The following is a 23,886-nucleotide window of genomic DNA, read 5'->3' as shown; positions in this document are numbered from 1 at the left end:
AAAGGTGCAGATGCTTCAGTTTTTGTGTTTAGGTCATTTATTCTAAAATATCACAGCTATTACACTATGCCTCCAAACAATATACGAAAGCTTTACCCAAACCAAGACACTCTTGATGTTAGTAATTGGTAGGTGAACGTAAGAATTAAATGCTGGCAATTCACATGAAATTGATGAGGGTTTATTATTATCCATGGTCCTGACCCCTTTAATATCTGAAATCCCTGTTTGTGCATATAGAACATAATGAGAACACCCTTGGGCGACCTAACTTTGTATTTCAATCAGTTTCTTGTTTTGACCATTTTTTTTACATTATTATCAAAACTTGTTAGTTGCTACCCTTGAAAAAGGAAGGGACTTACGGTTTGCGCTCTGTGTCTGTCAGTCTGACACTTTTCTTGGATCCTTCGATAACTTTAAAAGTTCTTCACCCATTTACTTCAAATTAATACTGAACCCCTTTATGACAATACGGTCAATCTCAACTATGTATGGCCCCATTACCACCCTGGGGTGCCCTCCCACATAGGCCACGCCCACCCAAAATTGCCTTTTACTATAATTTCTCATTTCTACACCGATTCACTTCTAATTGATACTGAACTTCTCTTATGACAATACGGTCAACTATGCATGGCCATACCAACCCTGGGGCGCCCCTGGGTCAAACATGCGCGTGGGGATGTGCGTCGGTCTCTGCCGGCCATTTCTAGTCAACATTGGAAACATTGGCATCTTAAAGGAATAAATTATGTATGAGCCCAAATTTTGCAGAACTATGGCCCTTGCTCATTTTTGTTTAGCTCCTCAGCTGAAATCATCATCTAGCAGTCACAATAGTTGAGCGGTTGGAGAGGCATGCATTGGCGTCCCTACTACTGCTCAGACTATATCATGGTAATGCCTTATCCAAATAACACAAGTATTCACCATGTGCACATGTCTTGTTGTCTGTATATAACTCTCTCTATTAGCTCAAAGTAAAAAGCATTTGAATTTGCACACTTTGGTATTTTAGTTTAATTTTGTTTGGACATTACAATTGTTTTGAAACTAAGATTAGTGTTGGGGCATAACACTTCTCTTTAAAATGTTTATTTGTGATTATTATTTTTTTCAGTTTGGCAGACACAAACATGCTGATCAAAAGGAATGTGTACCACAGGGGCCAGTGTTTCCATTTGAGTGATTGACAAGAAGAAGAGAGATGAGAAATGTTATCATCATATTTTAGTCCCTACATTTATAGTGTACAGCTCAATGTATTGAACCGGTGTTGTAGAATATAATTGTGATACATGCGAACATTATAACATTATATATAAGATGATATTTCAAAAGCAATAAGAAATAAAAAGTATAAAAAGGTCAAAACAGTAACCTTGTGTTTACAGTGGACAGGTTTAAAGTGGAAGTGACTAGTTAACTGTTGATCATAAGCTGCACTGATGGAAAAAATAGTGGGAAATTACTATCTAGAAAACTGTTTAACGTACGACAACAGTTGTGGAACTTCATAAATGACCGTATGTAACAGGGGCTGTGCAGTTTTCCTTATATAGCTATAGTGAAACCTTTTGAAACACTTGTGAAGTCACTGTTTTTTTTCCAATCTTCATGCATTTTGGTCGAATATTTGTTCAAATGATGGCTCAGTCCAGTTTCAAATTTTTTAATCTATTCAAAAAACATATCCACTAGAGCACGAGGCAATTGTCTTTTTATGGCTATAATGAAACCTTGTAAATTCTCTAGAAGTGACATTTTTAGCCATATCTCCATAAATTTTGGTCAGAATATTTATTCTAATGATAGCTCAGTTGTCGAGTTTGTAACTGGTTCCGGTTTGTAGACTAACATGGCTGCCAGTGGACATGACAGTTTTTCTTAAAGTGCTAGAGTAGAACCTTGTTAACACAACAATTGGGCTTTTTTATGTGCATTTTTCATGAAAGATGATCAGAGCATTTGGCCCAATGTAATTTTATATTTGAAATGCATGTGTATCTCATGGAGCTGCACAATTTGAGTGGTGAAAGGTTAAGTTCATCCTTCAAGGTCAGATGTCAAATATATGTGTCCAAATCGCTCATTTTATTATACTTTTGCAATATTGAAGATAGCAACTTGATATTTGGCATGCATGTGTATCTCGTGGATCTGCACATTTTGAGTGGTGAAGGTCAAGGTCATCCTTCAAGGTCAGAGGTCAAATATATGTGGCCCAAATCGCTAATTTTATGAATACTTTTTCTATATTGAAGATAGCAACTTGATATTTGGCATGCATGTGTATCTCATGGAGCTGCACATTTTTAGTGGTGAAAGGTCAAGGTCATCCTTCAAGGTCAAATATATGGGTCAAAATTGATCATGTAATGTCACTTCTGCAATATTGAAGCTAGCAATTTTATATTTGAAATGCATGTGTATCTCATGGAGCTGCACATTTTGAGTGGTGAAGGGTCAAGGTCATCCTACAAGGTCAAACGTCATATAGGGGGACATTGTGTTTCACAAACACATCTTGTTTAAAGTTTGTCAAAACATTTGCTGTAATGATAAGCAAAGTCAAGTTTATAAATGATTATTTGCCTACAAATTACATATTTTTGATCAAGTTCATTTATTATTCTAAACTACACCCTCTCAGAATAGTTTAGTTACTGCTGGTCACAGTTGAGCACCTTAGGGCTCTTGTTCTATAATTTGATTGTTTTGGAAAAATTGTCATTTTGCCAAAATGTGAGCAAGTCCAAATTTAATTAATGTATAAAGTGGAAAATTATCTATGAATCTGACTGCATAGATATTTGGTATTCAGCAAAGCATCGTGTAAATGTAGTAAAACTAAACACAATTGTGTTAGCATAAAACTGGCCATGCCATGGGGGTCAAATGGTTAATACAGACTTGTAGGAAAAAGACTTCTAAAAATTTTATCCATTAAATATATTTTGTTGTACATAATGATTAGCTTTTTCCTTCAACTTATCGCTTTCATGGTGTAAAGAAAACATGCCGACTTACTAAGTAAGTCGGAGATCTGGGTTTGATTCCCAGTGAAAGTCAAGTCACAAGGAAAAATGCTTATTGTTGGAAGGATTTATTAGTTATTCAAAACGTAAGATTTTTTTCTTTGCTCGTTCAGTTACTAATAACAGCAAATGATCTGAAAGTTTTTGTTTATAACGTAGAAGTTAGTGTCATGAATAGTAAATTGGAATAATGCACTTAATAGAAACTATACATATTGTATATAAGACTAAAATACGACAGAAATGAAATACCAGTAGCATTATTAATACATTTTTATTACCCCCACAAACGAAGTTTGTCGGTCCGTCTGCCTGTCTTGTCTGTCGGTCCGTATTAAGTGTCCGCTCTCTCTAATTCAAGTTGTTTTTACCCGATCTTCACCAAACTTGGTCAGATGTTGTATCTATATGATGTCTAGGTCAAGTTCGAATATGGGTAATGCCGGGTCAAAATCTAGGCCAAGGGGTCACTTAGTGCGTTTTAAACTTTGAGCATGGTGTCCGCTCTCTAATTATGCACCCCTTCGAAGAAGAGGGGGGTATATTGTTTTCCACATGTCGGTCGGTCGGTCCGTCCATCAGATGGTTTCCGGATGATAACTTGAGAACGCTTAGGCCTAGGATCATGAAACTTCATTGGTACATTGATCATGACTGGAAGATGACCCATCTTGATTTTCAGGTTACTAGGTCAAGGTCACAGTTATTCCAAATAATAAAATGGCTTCAAGATGGTAACTCAAGAATGCTTAGGCCTAGGATCATGAAACTAAGGATCATGAAACTTCATAGGAACATTGATCATGACTGGCAGATGACCCCTATTGATTTTCAGGTCACTAGGTCAAAGGTCACAGTGACAAATACGTATTCACACAATGGCTGCCACTACAACTGACAGCCCATATGGGGGGCATGCATGTTTTACAAACAGCCATTGTATACACTACTACCCCATGCTCGTATATAAGTAATGCCGTATCAAGCCAGTACTATACTAGCGAGTCATGTATCGGATATATCCTACTACCCATGCTCGTATATAAGTAATGCCGTATCAAGCCAGTACTATACTAGCGAGTTATATACCGGGTATATCCTCCTACCCCATGCTCGTATATAAGTAATGCCGTATCAAGCCAGTACTATACTAGCGAGTCATATACCGGATATATCCTACTACCCCATGCTCGTACATTAGTAATGCCGTATCAAGCCGGTACTATACTAGCGAGTTATATAACGGGTATATCCTACTACCCCATACTCGTATATAAGTAATGCCGTATCAAGCCAGTATTTTACTAGCGAGTCATATACCGGATATATCCTACTACCCCATGCTCGTATACCCGGTATAAGTAATGCCGTATCAAGCCAGTACTATACTAGCGAGTCATAGCGGGTATATACTGCTACCCCATGCTCGTATATCAGTAATGCAGTTTCAAGCCAGTACTATACTAGCGAGTCATATACCGGGTATACCCTACTACCCCATGCTCGTATATAAGTAATGCCGTATCAAGCCAGCACTATACTAACGAGTCATATACCGGGTAAATCCTACTACCCCATGCTCGTATAAAAGTAATGCCGTATCAAGCCAGTACTATACTAGCGAGCCATAGCGGGTATATACTACTACCCCATGCTCGTATGTAAGTAATGCCGTACAAACCCAGGACTATACTAGCGAGTCATATACCGGGTATATCCTAATACCCCATGCCTTTATATAAGTAATGCCGTATCAAGCCAGTACCATACTAGCGAGTTGTATACCGGGTATTCTACAACCCCATGCTGGTATATAAGTAATGCCGTATCAAACCAGTACTATACTAGCGAGTTATATAGCGGGTATATCCTACTACCCCATGCTCATTATAAGTAATGCCGTATCAAGCCAGTACTATATTAGCGAGTTATATAGCGGGTATATTCTACTACCCCATGCTCGTATATAAGTAATGCCGTATCAAACCGGTACTATACTAGAGAGTCATAGCGGGTATATACTACTACCCCATGCTCGTATATAAGTAATGCCGTATCCAGCCGGTACTATACTAGCAAGCTATATACCGGATATATCCTACTACCCAGTGCTGGTATATAAGTAATGCCGTTTCAAGCCGGTACTATACTAACGAGTCATATACCGGGTATATCCTACTACCCCATGCTCGTATATACGTAATGCCGTATCAAGCCAGTACTATACTAGCGAGTTATATACCGGGTATATCCTACTACCCCATGCTCGTATATAAGTAATGCCGTTTCAAGCCAGTACTATACTAGCGAGTTATATACCGGGTTTATCCTACTAACCATGCTCGTATATAAGTAATGCCGTATCAAGCCAGTACTATACTAGCGAGTCATGTACCGGATATATACTACTACCCCATGCTCGTATATAAGTAATGCCGTACCAAGCCAGTACTATACTAGCGAGTTATATAGCGGGTATATCCTACTACCCCATGCTCGTATATAAGTAATGCCGTATCAAGCCAGTACTTTACTAGCGAGCAATATACCGGATATATCCTACTACCCAATGCTCGTATATAAGTAATGCCGTATCAAGCCTGTACTATACTAGCGAGTTATATAGCGGTATATACTACTACCCCATGCTGTTATAAGTAATACCGTATTAGTTACACAGTTTGTAACTGATGGTGTATGAGAGCGAAGCTCGAGAAGGGAACTGAGGGTGTATATCCTATACACAATCAGTTACTAACTGTGTATCCATTATATCTCAACCGATTACTCGGGGTGTATGGAAATTTCTCAGGGTGTATGGAAAATACACAATGGGCACATGGCCTCTCAAAGCAAATCGAATCAGGTCATTTTTGTAGGAGGCGAGTTATACCTTACTACCCTATGCTCGTATAAGTAATGCCGTATCACATCAGTTGTATTTTTGACGTCATTTAGTTATATACAGGATAGTCATATAGCGGGTATTTCCTATAACCCCCAAGTACGTACTGTTAATGCTTTATTAAACCTGTTATATTCCTAATTTCACAAAGCGGGTATAACCGACTATCCCAGGCTCAAGTTTGCCAAGCGGTATCTACCCAGTAATATTCTATATGTCATTATGCGGGGATACCTGACTATCGTATGTTTGTATTTAAGTGATGCTGTAGCACATTAGTTCAACACTCACAAGTCATACCAAGGGTATATAGGGTTAGGGCAACTAAACCTAAAAACTTATTGTTCACTGCTCGCCTGCATGGTCTGTTCTTCTAAAAGCCATGTAAGAAACACAATCATTCTGCTGTGTGCATATTTTGATCAAATTAATGAATGCTAGTTCGGTTGTTCGGCGTAGCTGTCTTACCAAGCTTTTCACATAAAATACCCTTTATCAACAAACAATTAAATGATGGGGAAATTTCACGCCTGTAGACCCGAATGAATGAATCAGAATATTTTAATTATTGATTTCAGAGAAATCACCCACAGCATTGGCCAAATCACTGCGGAAATCCGGACTTTTTCATGCACGTTTTTGACCTAACAACAATCACTGCGAAATAGCGCAGACCGTGTTTGACGTACGCTGGCCGCATACGCATTAAGACCTATTTTCGCAAGACGCGACTATAAGTGTGATTTGGTTGTGTTGAAAGAACACTGTGCATGTATGAACTATTTACATCTCATTGCGATATAATAAATTCATAATAAGCCTTGTGAGGCCACATATGATCACATGTAGTATATTTTTATCTAAGGACAAAATTGTTCGGTTTGAATATACGTGCACTTTATAAGAAACACATCATGCGGTGGATATGCGACAATTAAACCTTTATTTTCTATTTAAATATTTATAAACGTGAATATACGACTTGCTTTAACGATACAAGCGTTAATTCGTTCCTGATAGGATCATGCGGCAGCAATGAATAGGACACTCCTCGTGTAAGTAATCATCATAGTCTAGGGACCCTTCAGATTTTGCATCGTAAAAAGTGTGACCCAGTAATATTGCTTAAAATGGTTGAGCTAACTTAATTTTCATCTTTTCTCGTGCTCTTTAATTACCCACATATTTAGGTCTGGTTGATAGTACTTATACTTCCCACAGAGCAATTCGGTTCAAATTACTAATAACAACAATACACATTTTTAGCTTTATTTCAAATGTGAACATATTTATTTAACGCAGATGTGTACATAATTTTAACACAGAACAAGGGCTGTTTGTAAAACATGCATGCCCCCCCTATGGGCTGTCAGTTGTAGTGGCAGCCATTGTGAATACGTTTTTGTCACTGTGAACTTGACTTTTGACCTAGTGACCTGAAAATCAATAGGGGTCATCTGCCAGTCATGATCAATGTACTTGAGAAGTTTCATGATCAAAGACCTAAGTATTCTTGAGCTATCAACAGGAAACCATTAAACTGTTTTGAGTCACTATGACCTTAATCTTTGACCTAGTGACCTGAAAATCAATAAGGGTCTTCTGCCAGTCATTATCAATGTACCTATGAAGGGGGTCATCTGCCAGTCATTATCAATGTACCAATGATTTTTTTATTTTATGATCCTAGGCGTAAGCATTTATGAGTTATCATCCGGAAACCATTTTTCTATTTCGAGTCACTGTGACCTTGACCTTTGACTTAGTGACCTGAAAATCAATAGATGTCATCTCCGAGTCATCATCAATGTACCTATGAAGTTTCATGATCCTAGGCGTAAGCGTTCTTGAGTTATCATCCGGAAACCATTTTACTATTTCGAGATCAATAAACCTATGAAGTTTCATGATCCTAGGCCAAAGCGTTCTTGAGTTATCATCAGGAAACCATCTGGTGGACCAACCAACTGACATGTGCAAAACAATATACCCCTCTTCTTCCAAGGGGGGCATAAATATAATATTAATTTTTAGTAATCTAAATTAAATAAAAATTGCTAGATTGTATTTTCCGAGAAATTATCGGAAAACATCGTTAAAGTTAAAGGGTATCTGCCAGCTTATGCCATTATAACACAAATGTTAAATGACAAAAGCTGTTGCCCGGTTCACGGCACGCGGAGCCTACCCTATTGTGAACCAAAATCTTTGTGTATTTCATCCTAGTAGTTACCTTGACATAGAACAGACACATTGGTTACTTTTATGAAACAATTCTTATAAAACTTGGTATACAAATTGCGACATTGTTGCCCATTTGTCCGTCAGTCCATGTCCGAATAGTAGCTAAAATTGAGAAAACTCAGTAAGATTTATGTTCTGGTTCTTATAGTGGCAGACAAAAACAAGAACTATGATTTTAAGTAAATTTGTTATGTTCATATAAACATTAATTATTCCAACTATTTTTTTAGCTCATATATGTTGTTATACAATTGTATTAAACATGGCCATTTAAGTCTTTCATAAGATTCTAACTAAACAAATGAGTTTTAATTTCTTTTAAAACTCTTGATGCAAGCAAACGATGAACGGCAGTATTGGGGGAAAAAACTGGCAGACAATATGTATTTGACCATCAAAACTAGAGAAGACTGAGATAAAGATATGCAGAAAATGAAGCAACACCAGTTCATACACAGTGCTAAACTCACATCATAGAGATGTTTAAGTTCATGGTTTTCAAGACTATTAAAGCTCAGGACTTTGGTACAGTCTCCCCATCTACAGCATTTCTCTTGAACCACATGAGAGATGATATGTGCATCTTGCTGTCCTATGGAGTGGAAGTCTTCCTTGCAGGATATCCATTTGCACGAATACTCCTATAACAAGCAACTTTGTAAACTGCAGATTGGAAGCCAAAGTCAATTAACTTACAGTGTCCACATTTTTAACTTTAGTTATAATCATTGACTAAGTTTTTCACAAATGTTATTTTTGATTGAAAATGTTAATGAAAAGGCAAAAAAAAGAGATTTACTGTAAAATAAGTCAATGGAGATAAGCCTACTAATAGCTCTTGGTGTGTATTGTGGATTTCACCATGATTTGTTTAACTCTATTTTTGTTTTATTTATCTATATATTGATATTTTCTATGAGTTCTTTACGCAGATACACATCTAATCAGAGCCTCTGTTAATGTAATAAAAGTATGTTACTGTTCTGTTTTTCTGTTAATAACTAATCTAAAAAGAAAGAAAAAAAGTAAATTTGCACTATTGTATGAATATGGCATACACTTATTTTTCCATGTTGAAATCTTATTAAATTCATGATATGAAGCCCTAAAATGTTTGTAACAAACAGATGGATGGACTGACAGACTGACCGATGGAAAACGCCAACACTATATCTCTCTGGCTTTGGAAAGGATAATGATTCAACAGAAAGTAGAAATCATCAAAAAAACTTGATGCATCTAAGTTAACTTAGCAATTAGTGAGTTCAATATGTCCTTTAACTGAACAAAAAACAGATGTTTCAAAAACTTAACATGATTTGTCATTTGTTGCAAATATTAAGAAGCACTTACAGGTCCTGGGTTTCAATCACCAACATATGATAAAATAGTTCTCAGTAACAAAAGGCACAAAAATGCAAGAAAAAAATCACTTTAATGTTAAAATAAATATATATAGTTATTCAATAAACGATGTATATTTTGTCATAAAGTACCGGTCCTGGATTTTTCTCAACATCATTTAAGAGATTTAAGAGCATCAACATCCGCTGGGACAGGTTAACATGTTGTTGAATACACAGCTGCATCATGATGTAATGAAGACCACCTTGTCCACACATACGACCCAGAATCATCAGCCCAAACATCTTGATCCACATGGTGGGTGGGAAATGTTTGTATGTTCCTAAAGAACAAAACATGTTAATGATTTATCATTTCAAGTATAAAAGGCAAGCCTTAAAATTCTTAGAAAGCTTTAACATCTGAAGGTTAATATCACCCTGGCTGTGCAGATCTTGGTAATATACCCATTTAAAAAACATTCCTTAAAGCCACACACACCTTGAAATGAAATATCTGGCATAGTAAATTTGGATATAAATAAGAAACATATTTTATCTTTGCCAATTAGAATATATCTGGTGGTTGCAAGGTAGAAATCCGTCTTTCTTGTGCTTTAAAACTTAAAAATAATTGTGTTTCTCGAATTGAACATGTACGTATACAAATCATACATTCAGTTTTAAAATATAAAAAAATAAATTACTTGCTAACTAGGCTATAGATTTAATGACAATTTTGCACACTTTCAAATTGCATCTATATGTACTGAGTAACATGTATTTAATTTCAAGGTGTGTGGCTTTAATGTAATAAACAAGAGTGCTAAACTGTCACAAGATACACCCGTTTGAAGGTTTTGGACACCATGCTAAACGCTGGAAATGCACTAAGTGACCTAGTTTTCGACCCGGCATGACCTATATCTGAACTTGACTTAGATATCATTAAGACACAACTTCTGCCCAAATTTGGTGAAGATCGGATGAAAACTCTTTCAATTAAAGAGCTTACACCATGCTAAATCCTTGAAATGCACCCTGTGAACTAGTTTTTGACCCAGCATGACCCATTTTTGAACTTGAACTAGATATTGTCTAGATACAACTTCTGACCACATTTGTTGAAGATCAGATGAAAACTACTTCAATAAGAGAGTGGACACCGTGCTAAATGCTTGAAATGCACTAAGTAACCTCCTGACCTAGTTTTTGACCTGGCGTGACCCATATTTGAACTTGACCTAGATAACATTTTGACACAATTTCTGACCAAATTTGGTGAAGATCGGATGATAACTACTTCAATTTGAGAGCGGACACCATGCTTAATCCTTGAAATGTACTAAGTGAACCCCTGACCTTGTTTTTGACCCGGCATGACCCATAATTGAACTTGACTTAGATATTGTCTAGATAAAACTTCTGACCAAAGTTTGTGAAGATTGGATGAAAACTACTTCAATTAGAGAGCAGACACCATGCGAAATGCATGAAATGCTCTAAGTGACCTCGCGACCTAGTTTTTGACCCGGCATAACCCATATTTGAACTTGACCTATATATCATTTACACACAACTTATGACCAAATTTGGTAAAGATCAGATGAAAACTACTGCAATTAGAGAGCCACCAATGCTAAATCCTTCAAATGCACTAAGTGACCCCGTGACCAAGTTTTTGACCTGGCATGACCCATATTCAAACTTGACCTAGATATTGTCTAGATACAACTTCTGACCAAGTTTGGTGAAGATCGGATGAAAACTATTTGAATTAGAGAGTGGACACTGTTATGGACGCCGCCGCCCGCCAAGGGTGAAACTATAATACCTCCCGTTTTTTCAAAACCGGCGTATAAAAATAAGTAATATCCCTCACAGGGTTCAGGTCACACAATTAACTTATAGACAATAGGCAATACTTAATTCATTCGCTTCAAACTGTATCTCTTGACAGATAACAAATGTTCAATCAAATTTTCATTCAAGATCTTGTCACTTCATTTGGTTACAAATTTGAAATATACTTCATAATGGAAACTTCTATTTTCCAAGCATGCCTTCCACTTCCTTGAGCTGACTTCGTTGAGTTCATGATTAGCAGATGCAATCTGTAAGATTTACTTATAAATAACTCTAAAATAAGTGATTGTTACCCAAAAAATAAAAATATATAAATTCTTTTGTCTAATTACACACTTTCACATACATAAATGTGACACAAGCATAAAGGCCCATAACCATCCAATCAAAATATTCAGAAATAGAGGTGCTCATTATACTAACAGTAATGACTAAGTTTGTATACATGTATGTTTTTTCAACTATGTTTTGCAAAATATTCTCATGCAAACCAGGGTTTCCAATTTAATAAGCCACATGTACATTGCATGTAACAGGGGTAAGACAATGCTAACAAGAAATGTGGTTGTCAGAAACACAATGCCCCCTAATGCGCCACTTTGATTATTTTTTTACCTTTGACCTTTAAGGATGACCTTGATCTTTCACCACTCAAAATGTGCAGCTCCATGAGATACACATGCATGCCAAAAATCAAGTTGCTATGTTCAATATTGCAAAAGTTATGATGAAGGTTAAAGTTTTGGTTAAAGTTTTGGGACACACACACACACACACACACACACACACACACACACACACACACACACACATGGACACATACAATGACAGACAGGCCAAAAACAATATACCCCCGATCTTTTGATCCGGGGGCATAAAAATAATCCTGGTTGTGTTTTTCAAGCAATCTAGCTAAAACAAACAGGTTTAATAAAATAGAAAGATTAACTAAAATGAACATACCAGTTATATAGGGCTATAACTATCATATTGAGTATGTCAACACAAAATCGTGTCATTAGTTGCTAAAAGATACAGAAAGCATTATATGGGAAAGTGCATGTGTTGACCCCCTTTTTTTGTTACTTTATTTGTACACAAAATGCTTGTCAAGCATACACAAGTTAGTGATTTAAAGTCATACCATTGGTGAGCCTATCAGCTTAATTTTACTCTCTTTTCCAGTCTCTGGTTGCTTGATGTGGCGACTGCAGAAGTGGCTCAGCAAAGCGTCTTCGTTGGAGCAAACAACCCTGCATTCTGGACACCGATTGTGCGCCTTCTTTAAATATAAAACTTTGTGAAACATAAAAATATATTTAACATTTATTTTTCATCATTTTAACCAATAAATACCTACTAAACAAGAACTTTGACATTAACTTAGATAAGAAAACATATATATTATTTTCAATTAAATTGTTAAACAAGAGCTGTCTCCATAGGATGACGTATGCCCCCAATAAATGCTTTGATAGAAATTATGAGCATTTTTCGAACCCTAAACGCGGACCCTAAGGTCAAGGTCTTGGGGTAAAAATTTGTGTGGGTATGGAAAGGCCTTGTCCATATACACATGCATATCAAATATGAATGTTACATCTGAAGCGACAAAAGAAGTTATGAGCATTTTTCGAAACCTAAACACAAAGTGTGACGGACAGACAGACATCAGACAAACAGACAGAAGGACAGTTCGATCACTATATGCCCTCCTTCGGCGGCATTAAAAAAGTTAATCCAGAAATGCAAAATAAGTCCCAAACTAGAGAGCGGACACCATAATTAATCCTTGAAATGCACGTAATGTAAGCAAGTTAGTTCAAATAACAATGTACACAATTTCAATACTTTCTTAAAGTTAGTTCAAATAACAATGAACACAATTTCAATATTTTCTTATCACTTAATCAATAATTATTATTTTAAAAAAAACATCCTGACAGTCCCCTCACATTTATGTGACTGAACTATCAGTCAAAAAAACGTTTGTTAGCTAACAGGGAGATATCTGTTATGGGAGAAGGTTCAAAATATTTTTGCCATTTCTTATATCACACTGCAAGTGTCAGTGCTACTGGCTCTGGGCATTTTCTATTTTTATCAAACCACTAAATTAAATGTATTTTATTCAGAAAACTTTGCAAAAGACAACCTCAGTGTCTGGACTGACCTGATGCACCAAATCGCACAAGTCAGCTACATCTCTGAAATTATTTCAATACAATCATTTTCATTAATAAAAATAGATAACAAGAGCTGTAAGAGGACAGCGCGCTCGACTATTCGAATGCTAGACAGTATAACGTAAGCCATCATGGGGAAATTGTTCATATTCAATAATTTATTAGATGATCTTTCAAAAATAAAAAAAGGAAAAAAAAAAAAAATTTGGGGAGGGGGTAGGGGGGTTGAGAGGGGGGTATAACGTGGGGTGTGGTCATTTATTAGACGATCTGACGATCTTTCAAAAATAAAAAGGAAAACAAAAAATTTGCGGGGGGGGGGGGGGGGGGGGGTGGGGGGGGGGGGCAGGGATTCTGGGTTGGGGCGTGGGGTATTGCAGTGCTGCAGCTAGGATTTGAAAAAGGCAGGGGGATTTTTTGTCAAAAGGGCACTTTGGACGCGCAGTATTTTGTCAAAAGGGCACTTTCGAGCGCGCGGGTGTTTCTAGAACGCTTCCTCATGCATGTTAATTTATGTGTTATCAATAATTGTAAGAATAAATTATTCCCATTGTCATTAAACAATTCAAATTTAATTACTACAATAAGGAATAAATTAATTACAATGTATTTTAATAAGAGATTTATTAATCATCATATGTAAAAAAAAAATTTAAAAATTTTTATTTTTTTTAAGGGCAGGGGGGGCCCTAGGAAGGTCAGGGCGGAGGTTCGGGAGGGCAGGGCGGGGCGCCCTTCGATTTAGGCCTAGCTGGAGCACTGGTATTGCACGGGTGGAATCCATTGTGGTATTCAGGTAAGTGTTGTTTTGTCAAAGTATTAATAAAATCTTATCATAAATAAAGAAGTTATGTGAATTTAAGCAAAATGTCCAATTCTCAAAGTAAAAAAGGGGCCATAATTCTATAAAAATGCTTGATTCAGTGGTCTAATCTTGTTTATAGGTTGGGGTCATGTTGGAAAACAAGTATGCAAAATATAATAGCAATATGTCAAAGAACATAGGAAATATTTGGGGTAGTACGCAAACTTTAACATAGATTTATCAATAATATGCATATTCTGAGTATAAAAGGGGCCGTAATTCTATCAAAATGCTTGATTAAGTGGTCTGCTCTTGTTTGTAAGTTAAAGGTCATGTTGGTAAACAAGAATGCAATATAACAAAGCAATATGTTAAAGGACATAGGAAATATTTGGGGTAGTACGCACAATTTAACATAGATTTATCAATAATATGCATATTCTAAGTATAAAAGGGGCAATAATTCTGTCAAAATGCTTGATACAGTGGTCTGCTCTTGTTTATAGGTTGGGATCATGTTGGTAAACAAGTATGCAAAATATGAAAGCAATATGTCAATGGACATTGAAAATAATTGAAGTAGTACGCAAACTTTAACATTTGCACGCTCACGGAAACGCCAACGCCGGGGTGAGTAGGATAGCTCCACTATATATATTTCATATATAATAGTCCAGCTAAAATACAGTCAACAATTAAAGAGTTGTTGTCACTGGGAATGTGATCTTGCATATATACACTTCATGTTGACAACATATTATTTTCAATTAAATTGTTAAACAAGATCTGTCTCCATAAGATGACGTATGCCCCCAATAAATGCTTTGATAGAAATTATGAGCATTTTTCGAAATCTAAATGCATTTTTTGAACCCTAAACACGGACCCTAAGGTCAAGGTCATGGGGTAAAAATTTGTGTGCATATGGAAAGGCCTTGTCCATGTACACATGCATATCAAATATGAATGTTACATCTGAAGCAACAAAAGAAGTTATGAGCATTTTTCGAAACCTAAACACAAAGTGTGACGGACGGACAGACAGACATCAGATAAACAGACGGAAGGACAGTGCGATCACTATATGCCCTCCTTCGGCGGCATAAAAAACGTTAATTTAGAAATGCAAAATAAGTCCCAAACTAGAGAGCGGACACCATACTTAATCCTTGAAATGCACTAAGTGACCCTGTGACCTAGTTTTTGACCCGGCATGACCCATATTCGAACATGACCTAGATGTTGTCTTGATACAACTTCTGACCAAGTTTGGTAAAGATCAGATGAAAACTACTTCAATTAGAGAGCAGACACCATGCTAAAACCTTAAAATGCACTAATAGACCCCATGGTCTAGTTTTTGACCCGGCATGGCCCATATTCGAGCTTGACCTAGATATTGCCTAGATACAACTTCTGACCAAGTTTGGTAAAGATCAGATGAAAACTATTTGAATTAGAGAGGGGACAGGAAAAGTGTGACAGACAGACAGACAGACAGTGAGAAAACTATATACCCACTTTTCTTCGAAAGGGGGCATAAAAAATGTGGAGTAAAATATATACAAATGTGTTCTTTTTCTTTGCAGACTGACTTACCTATCAAAATAGTTACATAAACAAATATGTATAATTATATTGTTAATATTATGCGCATAAATAAAACATTTGCTATTTCATGTAAAATTAATTGTAGACAGCAAATAATGAAACAAGAAACCGTTTGAGACGGGTGATGCTCCACAAAGGTTTTTTTGTCACAATATTGTACTATATATTCAGATAAACGGAAACGTCTTGAGGGGCATAACTTTGGACAAATTAATACAATGGATGGTTTAGTAACTTAAAAATTTCAAAGGGCCATAACTCTGTAAATAAATCATCTAACCAGAACCCACTAATAACATGCGCATCTCCTCAAGGTAGTTAAGCTTCCCATAAAGCTTCATTGTATTCCAGTCAGTAGTTGGGGAGAAATAGCCCGGACAAGAATTGCACTATATGTACAGTTTATAGAAAATTTCAAAGGGCCATAACTCTGTGAAAAATCATCCGACCATAACCGGCTTATAATATGCACATCTCCTGTTGGTAGCGAAGCTTCCCATAAAATTTCATTGAATTCATGTCATAAGTTGCTGAGAAATAGCTCGGACAAGAATTGCACTATATGTACACAGTACAATGGAAAATTTCAAATGGCCATAACTCTGTGGAAAATCATCCGACAAGAACCAGCTGATAATATGCACATCTCCTGTTGGTAGTGAAGCTTCCCATAAAGTTTCATTGAATTCCCGTAATAAGTTGCTGAGAAATTGCTCGGACAAGAATTGCACTATATGTACAATGGAAAATTTCAAAGGGCCATAACTCTGTGAAAAATCATCCGACCAGAACCCGCTGATTATACGCACATCTCCTCTTGGTAGTGATGCTTCCCATAAAGTTTCATTGAATTCCAGTCATTAGTTGCTGAGAAATAGCCCGGACAAGAATTGCACTATATGTACAGTAAATGGAAAATTTTAAAGGGCCATAACTCTGTGAAAAATCATCGGACCAGAACCCGCTGATAATATGCACATCTCCTCTTGGTAGTAAATCTTCCCATAAAGTTTCATTGAATTCCGGTCATTAATTGCTGAGAAATAGCCCTGACAAGAATTGCACTATATGTACAGTTAATAGAAAATTTAAAAGGGCCATAACTCTGTGACAAATCATCCGACCAGAACCCGCTGATAATATGCACATTTCCTCTTAATAGTGAAGCTTCCCATTAAGTTTCATTGAATTCCGGCCTTTAGTTGCTGAGAATCCAAAAATTGTTCACGGACGGACAGACGGACTGACGAAGCGGCGACTATATGCTCCCCCCCAAATTTTTTTGGGGGAGCATAAAATGTCAAATTAACATGGATAATAGAAAATATTGTGAAATGCTTTATTTATAAATTAGAAACTAGATAACACTTCTAAAATGATTGCAAGTTTCCATGACTCATTGAGGAATAAACCATTAAAATGTTAGTTTTGCAAATTTATATAGTTATGGGAAACAACTACATTAAATTTAAATATCAAAGCTTTTTTTAAAATTGTATATGTACCGGTAAAACACCGCTTCATTCGTAAGAATGTCATTTGAGCCTAGATGAAGATACAGCTGTTGAACATCCATCTTCCGCAAGTCTCTCAACAATGCCTGGCGAAAACGATCACAAGAAAATTTGGCACCTTTGAAAACAGAGTTGGCGAATGTCTGTGTAAATAAATCACAAATATACATGAATGAATACACAAGGAAAATTCATGCTTTGCCTCAAGATCAAAATGAAAAGTTTGCAATTACAATTCCCTACAATCTGTAAAATATTCCACACGCTTAAATAAAATATATAACCATGCAAATTAGTTAGAAAACGCAATGATGCCAATCATTGCACATGATGACATCAGCATAATAAGTTTAACTTTATATTGATGACAAATACTGTAATCATACGAAGCTTAGGACTTGACATTTGAACTGTTTAAGTATAAAGAAATGAAATAATTACATCATTTATAGAAACTATGAGTATCACGTTTAAATGGTGGCATTTCGTGTTTTCTCAAAAATGTTTACAAAAACAGTAAACATTTAAACGACTGTTGATATCAACATAATCCATTTTAGTTCATTACGTTACAATGTTGCAAAACTTATTAAAAGCTGTTAAAAAAAGACTGGTATACATTTGTATCACGTGTGCCAGATGGCCCTTATTCACAACAGCATAAACATAACAAAACACCATGTACGACCTAGACGTCTTGAATATTTGACACACGTCGGCACAAAGTGCTCGGGAAAATTTTCCAGCTATTTGTTGCATGATCATTCCCCGAATTGTCTTGAACATTTGACGCGCGTCAGCACAACGTGCATGAGGACATTTTTTCCGACATTTATTCATCCGCATTCATTATTAATTTAATAAACAGATACTCGTTTTTATGTACATCTTGTTAGGTAGAAAACGGTATCCGGAGAAGTGCCCCCCCGGAGAACTGCCCCTTATTTTAAAGGTGGCGGAGAGGTGCCCCCCCATCGAATCGGTAGGGGCGGAGAACTGCCCCCCCTGTCAGAATTTAGTAGGCGGATATCTGCCCCCCCATCAAATCTGTAGGGGCGGAGAACTGCCCCCCGGTGTCATATTAGTTATTAGTTACGTAGTGAAAACAATACTTACGGGTAATTTTACGTTATCGCCGTACACATTTTATCCGGTAACAATTTAATTTCAGTACAAGTATATTACCATTTATCGAACTGAATAACACAAATTGTCTAGAGGCATGTGATAATACTGTTTAAGGCCCTTGGTACGCATCTGCACCACTCACTATACATGAATGCCTTGTAAAAGTCGTGTTTTAATAAGAGCGCGAAACATAGTCGAGATCCACACAGGAAACGCGTGCGTGTTAATACTGGCAATGTGTTGCAACTAAATATAGACGTGCAACTCGGTACTTATGGAGGAAAAGTTACATCGGAATTAATTTACATTATAAAGATAGTATTGACCCATGGAAAAAACGTTAATTGACATATAAAAAAGTAAATTAATAGGCAAGGCAAAGGCAATAATTTAGCTGACTTGAAGAAAAAAGTGAAGTGAAGTTGAATTTATAAGCAATTTATTTATGTTGTTTAGTTAATTCATGTCTTCTAGCACCTTATCCGTCGGTAGCATCGCCAGACCGTCGAGTCGTCCGCAGTTTGCATTTTGAGCAGATCATGTCGACATGCCAAACAAACAAAATCGGTAACAGTTGCTTTAATTAGCAGCTAATAAGGCAGGCAGAGAACTTGTTACCGCTAACGATAAGTACCGCGATCTTTTAATCTTTTAATTGGTAGACCGGACCGACCTTAATTGTTAAGAACTTGTTAGCTTTGAATAAAGCCGCATACGGGTTTATTATATTGAACCGTCCAAATCCGTAATTGGCGAAAACAAACAAATAAATTATTGTTTTCAGCTGGCATAAGGATGGATTAAATTGCATGCTAATTGTTTGTTTTTATTACGGGGAAAATATCAAATAATTTAGCCGCAAAAACTTTTTATTATCAAAAAGTTATTTGTTTTTCTTTGTTCACATTGACGAAAATCACGTGATTATCAAGTTGGCGACGTGATGACGTCCATGCCGAGGCAGGTATTTTATGCCGTTTTATAACTTTTATTACTTGTACAACTTTATATTACTTTTGAAATTTCACTCAATTTCCATACATAATAGCAAGAAAGTTACTGGCGTTATTGTCATTATAATACTCGCTTTATATATCACCGCTATTTCTTTAATTAGGGGGCACTTCTCCGGGTCATCAATTCTGACAGGGGGGCAGTTCTCCGCCCCTTATTAATCAGCAGGGGGGCAGTTCTCCGCCCTATACAAAAACAGTGAGGGGGCAGTTCTCCGCCCAGTGAAAAATCTTTGGGGGGGCAGTTCTCCGGGGGGGGGGGCACTTCTCCTAGAGCCGTAGAAAACAATAAAAAATTTACACAGGTGTAGTCTTATTGAAGAAATGTGAGATCAATATTTATTTGTCTTTGTTATAAAATACTACGGCATGTAAGTAGAAAATGTGTACCCAATGACTCAACAACGGCAAGAACAGTTGGTTTTAATATGACGTCATTGCCCAAATGGGTAATGATCTGAATATAACTTCTGGAAATAATCATTAGTTTCAGTTTGGAAATGCGATGTCAATGACGCTTTTATAACTGACATATGGATACTGTTTAAACGGTAACCTTTTGTTTATTTCATTAATCATTTTGTTTTAACTTTTAGAAGAATGTGTACATGTGATACCATTAATAGAAACAAACCTAAAACTGTAATTACTGTGCTATACCATTGTCATTACATATTCTCATCAGAGATTGGCAGGCATTTGACAGCTATATCGTCAGGAAGAATATCCTTAATCCGATGAGCATTGGAGTCCCCAGCAATACTGTTCACTTTTCTCCTGTCTTGGGCACCTGAAAAAATAAAAGGAAAATGCTTCCTGACACAACACTGCATCCTGTTCAAAAGAGCCTGCGTAATAAATTTACTAATTATAAAAAGACAAGTCTTAACAACCCAAATACTACCTTAACAATACTATTGCAACAAGACTAATAAGGACGACTAAACTTGTCTTATGTGTATCTAACTACACAAAAAGAATATAAACAAAACAGATCAATCACGCTTTAATAAAAATAAAGGTCACACAAGTTAAAAAGCACTAGTTTTCAATAATCAATAAGTGTCAAAATTGCAATACACTGGTCAGTGTTCAGTGCAAATATCACTATGAACATGATAAAAGTGTCAATAATTGCACTAGTGTGTAACACACTGAATGTATCCAAATGCGCGAAGCACCTGTTTTTTAATAATTAGTATTAAAGTGTCACTCAAAATTGCAATCCACTGGTAAGTGTTCAATCAATGCAAATATCACAGTCACTATAAACACATCAAACGTGTCAATTATTGCACTAGTGTAAAACACACTGTAAGTGTCCAAATGCGCGAAGCACGTGTTTTTAAAATTTAATAGATCACAAAATGGGTAATAAAACGCACAGTTGAACTTAAGGTGAAAAGTAAACACAAATCCTTCGTTCACTCACACCGAGTTACTAGGACTAGGTCGCGAAAATGAATGCCACTTTGAATTATACACTTTACAACGTCGAAATACACCAAATCACAATTAAAAGATAGCTATTGCAAGTTCAAAAACAAAACTGAAATATATAAGCGCCGAAATGACTTCTTGATCTCAAAACAATGTCACAAACGTATACAATACCGGATCTCAACCGTTTGAAAGCTCGTGTGCAATCAAAAGGGGAGATTATTCCAACGATGTTTTTTCTTGTTTCTCCATTCGGTACCCCTCGCACGTTATTTGATTACGCTTTCTTCATATATGGTCATATTACACTCATTCATAACGTTTATTTATAGATGTTTGTGTTGTGACATATATGGTTATGATTACCATATAAGGTAAAGACGGCCAGGGACCAGAGTCGCTCTGTTAGAAATGAGTTTATTTAATAGCAACAAGAACGAATGAATGAAAACTGATCAACAGGGAAACTTGTATTATGACGTATGGGTCGTCAAATCGTTGTAATGTAGTTTCTAAAGCGTTATGAACAAGCAAACAGCAATATACTGGCCCTGTTTCGAAATAAAAGCCAGCAAATAAAAGAATGTGAGCGTTCCTTAGAAATGCAGCGGCTTTGAAATTGGATATTTTTTAAAGACCGATGCGGGCTTGGCTAGCACGGGTGACGGCACTGGTGCTTCTCCTAAAAGATCGAAAAAGCAAAACGCGATTTAACAACACCAATATCAAAACCAACAACACAGCGAATCCCATCACCCGTTGGTTTTACCACCAGAGGAAAGAACGATTTTTGCACTTACCAAAACAATAACTGGGGAACATGCATTACTGTAATGAAGTAAACGCATATGCATAATTAAACCGTTTTGCATGACTACTTCACGGACGCGATAATCGTTCGTGCAATCATAACATAGGAAACATATATTATTGAAACCTCAATTTAAAATCAGTTAAAAATAAATCAGGAATGTCCAAAACCATATGTTTAGCATACGCCTCATGGCTGGTCCAGAAGCATGCTCCCACAAAAAATCCTTTACTTTCGGAGCGGCTTGTATGCATGTTTAGGGTATTTAACACCTAAATCTTTCCTAAAATAGACTTACAGTATCAAAGTAGTCTACGCTTTATACACTTATTTTAGAGGCGGGTGTAGTAAAGCGTTTTTGCGAACAATTTGCAGACGTTATTAATCTATTCACCGATAAATTATTCACCGGATTTATTAAAAAAACAACACATATGTTCCACATAATAATTACCCGTACATTACCCTTTTAAAAGTAACGGAATCGAACTCTTGCCAGAAAAAGTAGGTCATATACAATCTGATATTTGTGACGTTTTGTTGCTGATAGGTGGTGATCTGAATGCGAGTATAGAGGATTTCGATGACTTAATTGAAGGAGATAAACTGCAATTTACAATTAACCTTATAATGACGCTGTTCCCTATCAAGGGGACGATTTTCGTATACCTCGTGCCAATAGAGATGATACATACAACTTATTCGGCCTTTCTATAGCAGAGTTATGTTGCATAAAAAGTGTCCACATGTAGAATATTGAATATAGCGAAATGAAGTGTAATGTATCTTGTACTGCTAATAGTTGCAATATTATAGTACATTATCGGTTGACATCAAAAGGCATCATTCCGTCTATACGATAAGACTCTTTGATTGTACGATGTTACACCGTGAGATCGATTTCCCGATAACGCCCGCGGTGTTCAGCCACTGTCGACGCGATCTATCATGATGGAAACACCTTCCGATCGCGGTGATTTTCCACGCTCACGAAAAATTGTCCACGGTGGGAGTGAGGTAGATGGCAGAAATCGCGCTAGACGTAGTGTAAGACTCTTTGATTGTACGTCGATACGTTTTTTTCGCCTCAGATCACTTCCCTTTTGTTGGGAATTTTACATTGAGATTGGCTGCGACGGTGGAAGAAGAGCAACCAATAATAAAAATCGAACACTTATATTCATTTGACACTTATAAGTGGCCAGAATCTTTAAACAAAATGCATTTTTATACGCGTTGAAGCATTATTCAATACATTCATGAACTGTATAAAAAGTCATACAAGTCACCGTTATAAAGATTGTGTGTCATTGTTTCAGAAAGCTGGAGGTTGCATGTGGAAACGCGTATATCCTCAGTTAAAAGTTTAAACATAAAAATCGTCAGAACGAGCAACCGGAATGATGGGATGGTCTTTGTTATCAAACTAAATACCAGAAATAAGAAAAATTAAGGCGTTTTCGACAAACCAAATCTAAACATGAATTGCAGGACTTTATTAAGGGTCATAAAAACCTTCAAAAAATGCAGTGCAAAATAAATCAATCCAAACTAGCCTTCACTGAAATAAATGCTAATTTACATTAAACTGAATTATATTCGAGGAAGTGCGGCTATAGCATGTCACTGGTAACAACAGGATCCCAAAGTTAAGGTTTACGTACGCAAAGCATCATGCGTTGAATCAGTATGTTGAAGAATGGATGCCTATTATATTACAATAGACAGTACATTTTACTTGCAAATAGCGGAATGGACACATATTTATGTTACTTCATAAGCCTTGCCATAATCAGCGCTCATACTACAACCATGAAATAATTGACAATACTGTTATCAACCTGTTTTAGCAGGAAGTTTGCTCCAGCTTTTGTTGAATAAAAAGAGCGAAACAATACTAGACTTTCTGCAAACACGCAGCGGTATTGGACAACTTTGACATGTTTGTATTTTTCACATGAACAATGATTTGTTACGGT

General features: G+C 36.5%; 1 protein-coding gene across 4 annotated transcripts; it reads right to left on the bottom strand.

Moving 5' to 3' along the window:
* Positions 1 to 8,364: 8,364 nt before the first annotated feature.
* On the bottom strand, positions 8,365 to 21,499 carry LOC127856517 (uncharacterized). 4 transcript variants are annotated; one of them, XR_008038084.1, is made up of 8 exons: positions 21,271 to 21,499; positions 20,317 to 20,446; positions 17,507 to 17,658; positions 13,573 to 13,606; positions 12,544 to 12,681; positions 11,564 to 11,647; positions 9,687 to 9,877; positions 8,365 to 8,831 (listed from the first exon to the last, which is right to left on the bottom strand). XR_008038084.1 is itself a non-coding variant. In XM_052392795.1 (7 exons), the coding sequence occupies exons 2-7, from the start codon at positions 20,323 to 20,325 to the stop codon at positions 9,827 to 9,829; spliced, it is 468 nt and encodes a 155-aa protein (XP_052248755.1). In that variant the 5' UTR covers positions 20,326 to 20,446; positions 21,271 to 21,499; the 3' UTR covers positions 9,217 to 9,826. The 4 variants fall into 4 exon arrangements, 2 of the variants coding, with proteins under 2 accessions (XP_052248755.1, XP_052248756.1); XM_052392795.1 differs by lacking the exon at positions 8,365 to 8,831 and having other exon boundaries at positions 9,217 to 9,877; XM_052392796.1 differs by lacking the exon at positions 8,365 to 8,831 and having other exon boundaries at positions 9,217 to 9,877; positions 17,507 to 17,633.
* Between the last annotated feature and the right edge of the window lie 2,387 nt (positions 21,500 to 23,886).

The sequence above is a fragment of the Dreissena polymorpha genome, chromosome 13, assembly GCF_020536995.1.
Source record: "Dreissena polymorpha isolate Duluth1 chromosome 13, UMN_Dpol_1.0, whole genome shotgun sequence".
Taxonomy (NCBI): domain Eukaryota; kingdom Metazoa; phylum Mollusca; class Bivalvia; order Myida; family Dreissenidae; genus Dreissena; species Dreissena polymorpha.
The sequence above is the reverse complement of the archived record's forward strand: the minus strand, read 5'-3'. Positions and strand labels throughout refer to the sequence as shown.

Bases quoted from the DNA above. Each gene is read 5' to 3' on its own strand.
- LOC127856517 (XM_052392795.1), bottom strand. The intron at 13,607-17,506 runs GTACATATACAA...AAATAATTTCAG, and splicing joins AATGAAGCGGTGTTTTACCG to AGATGTAGCTGACTTGTGCG. The intron at 9,878-11,563 runs GTATATTTCAAA...TTTGTTCTTTAG, and splicing joins ATAGAAGTTTCCATTATGAA to GAACATACAAACATTTCCCA.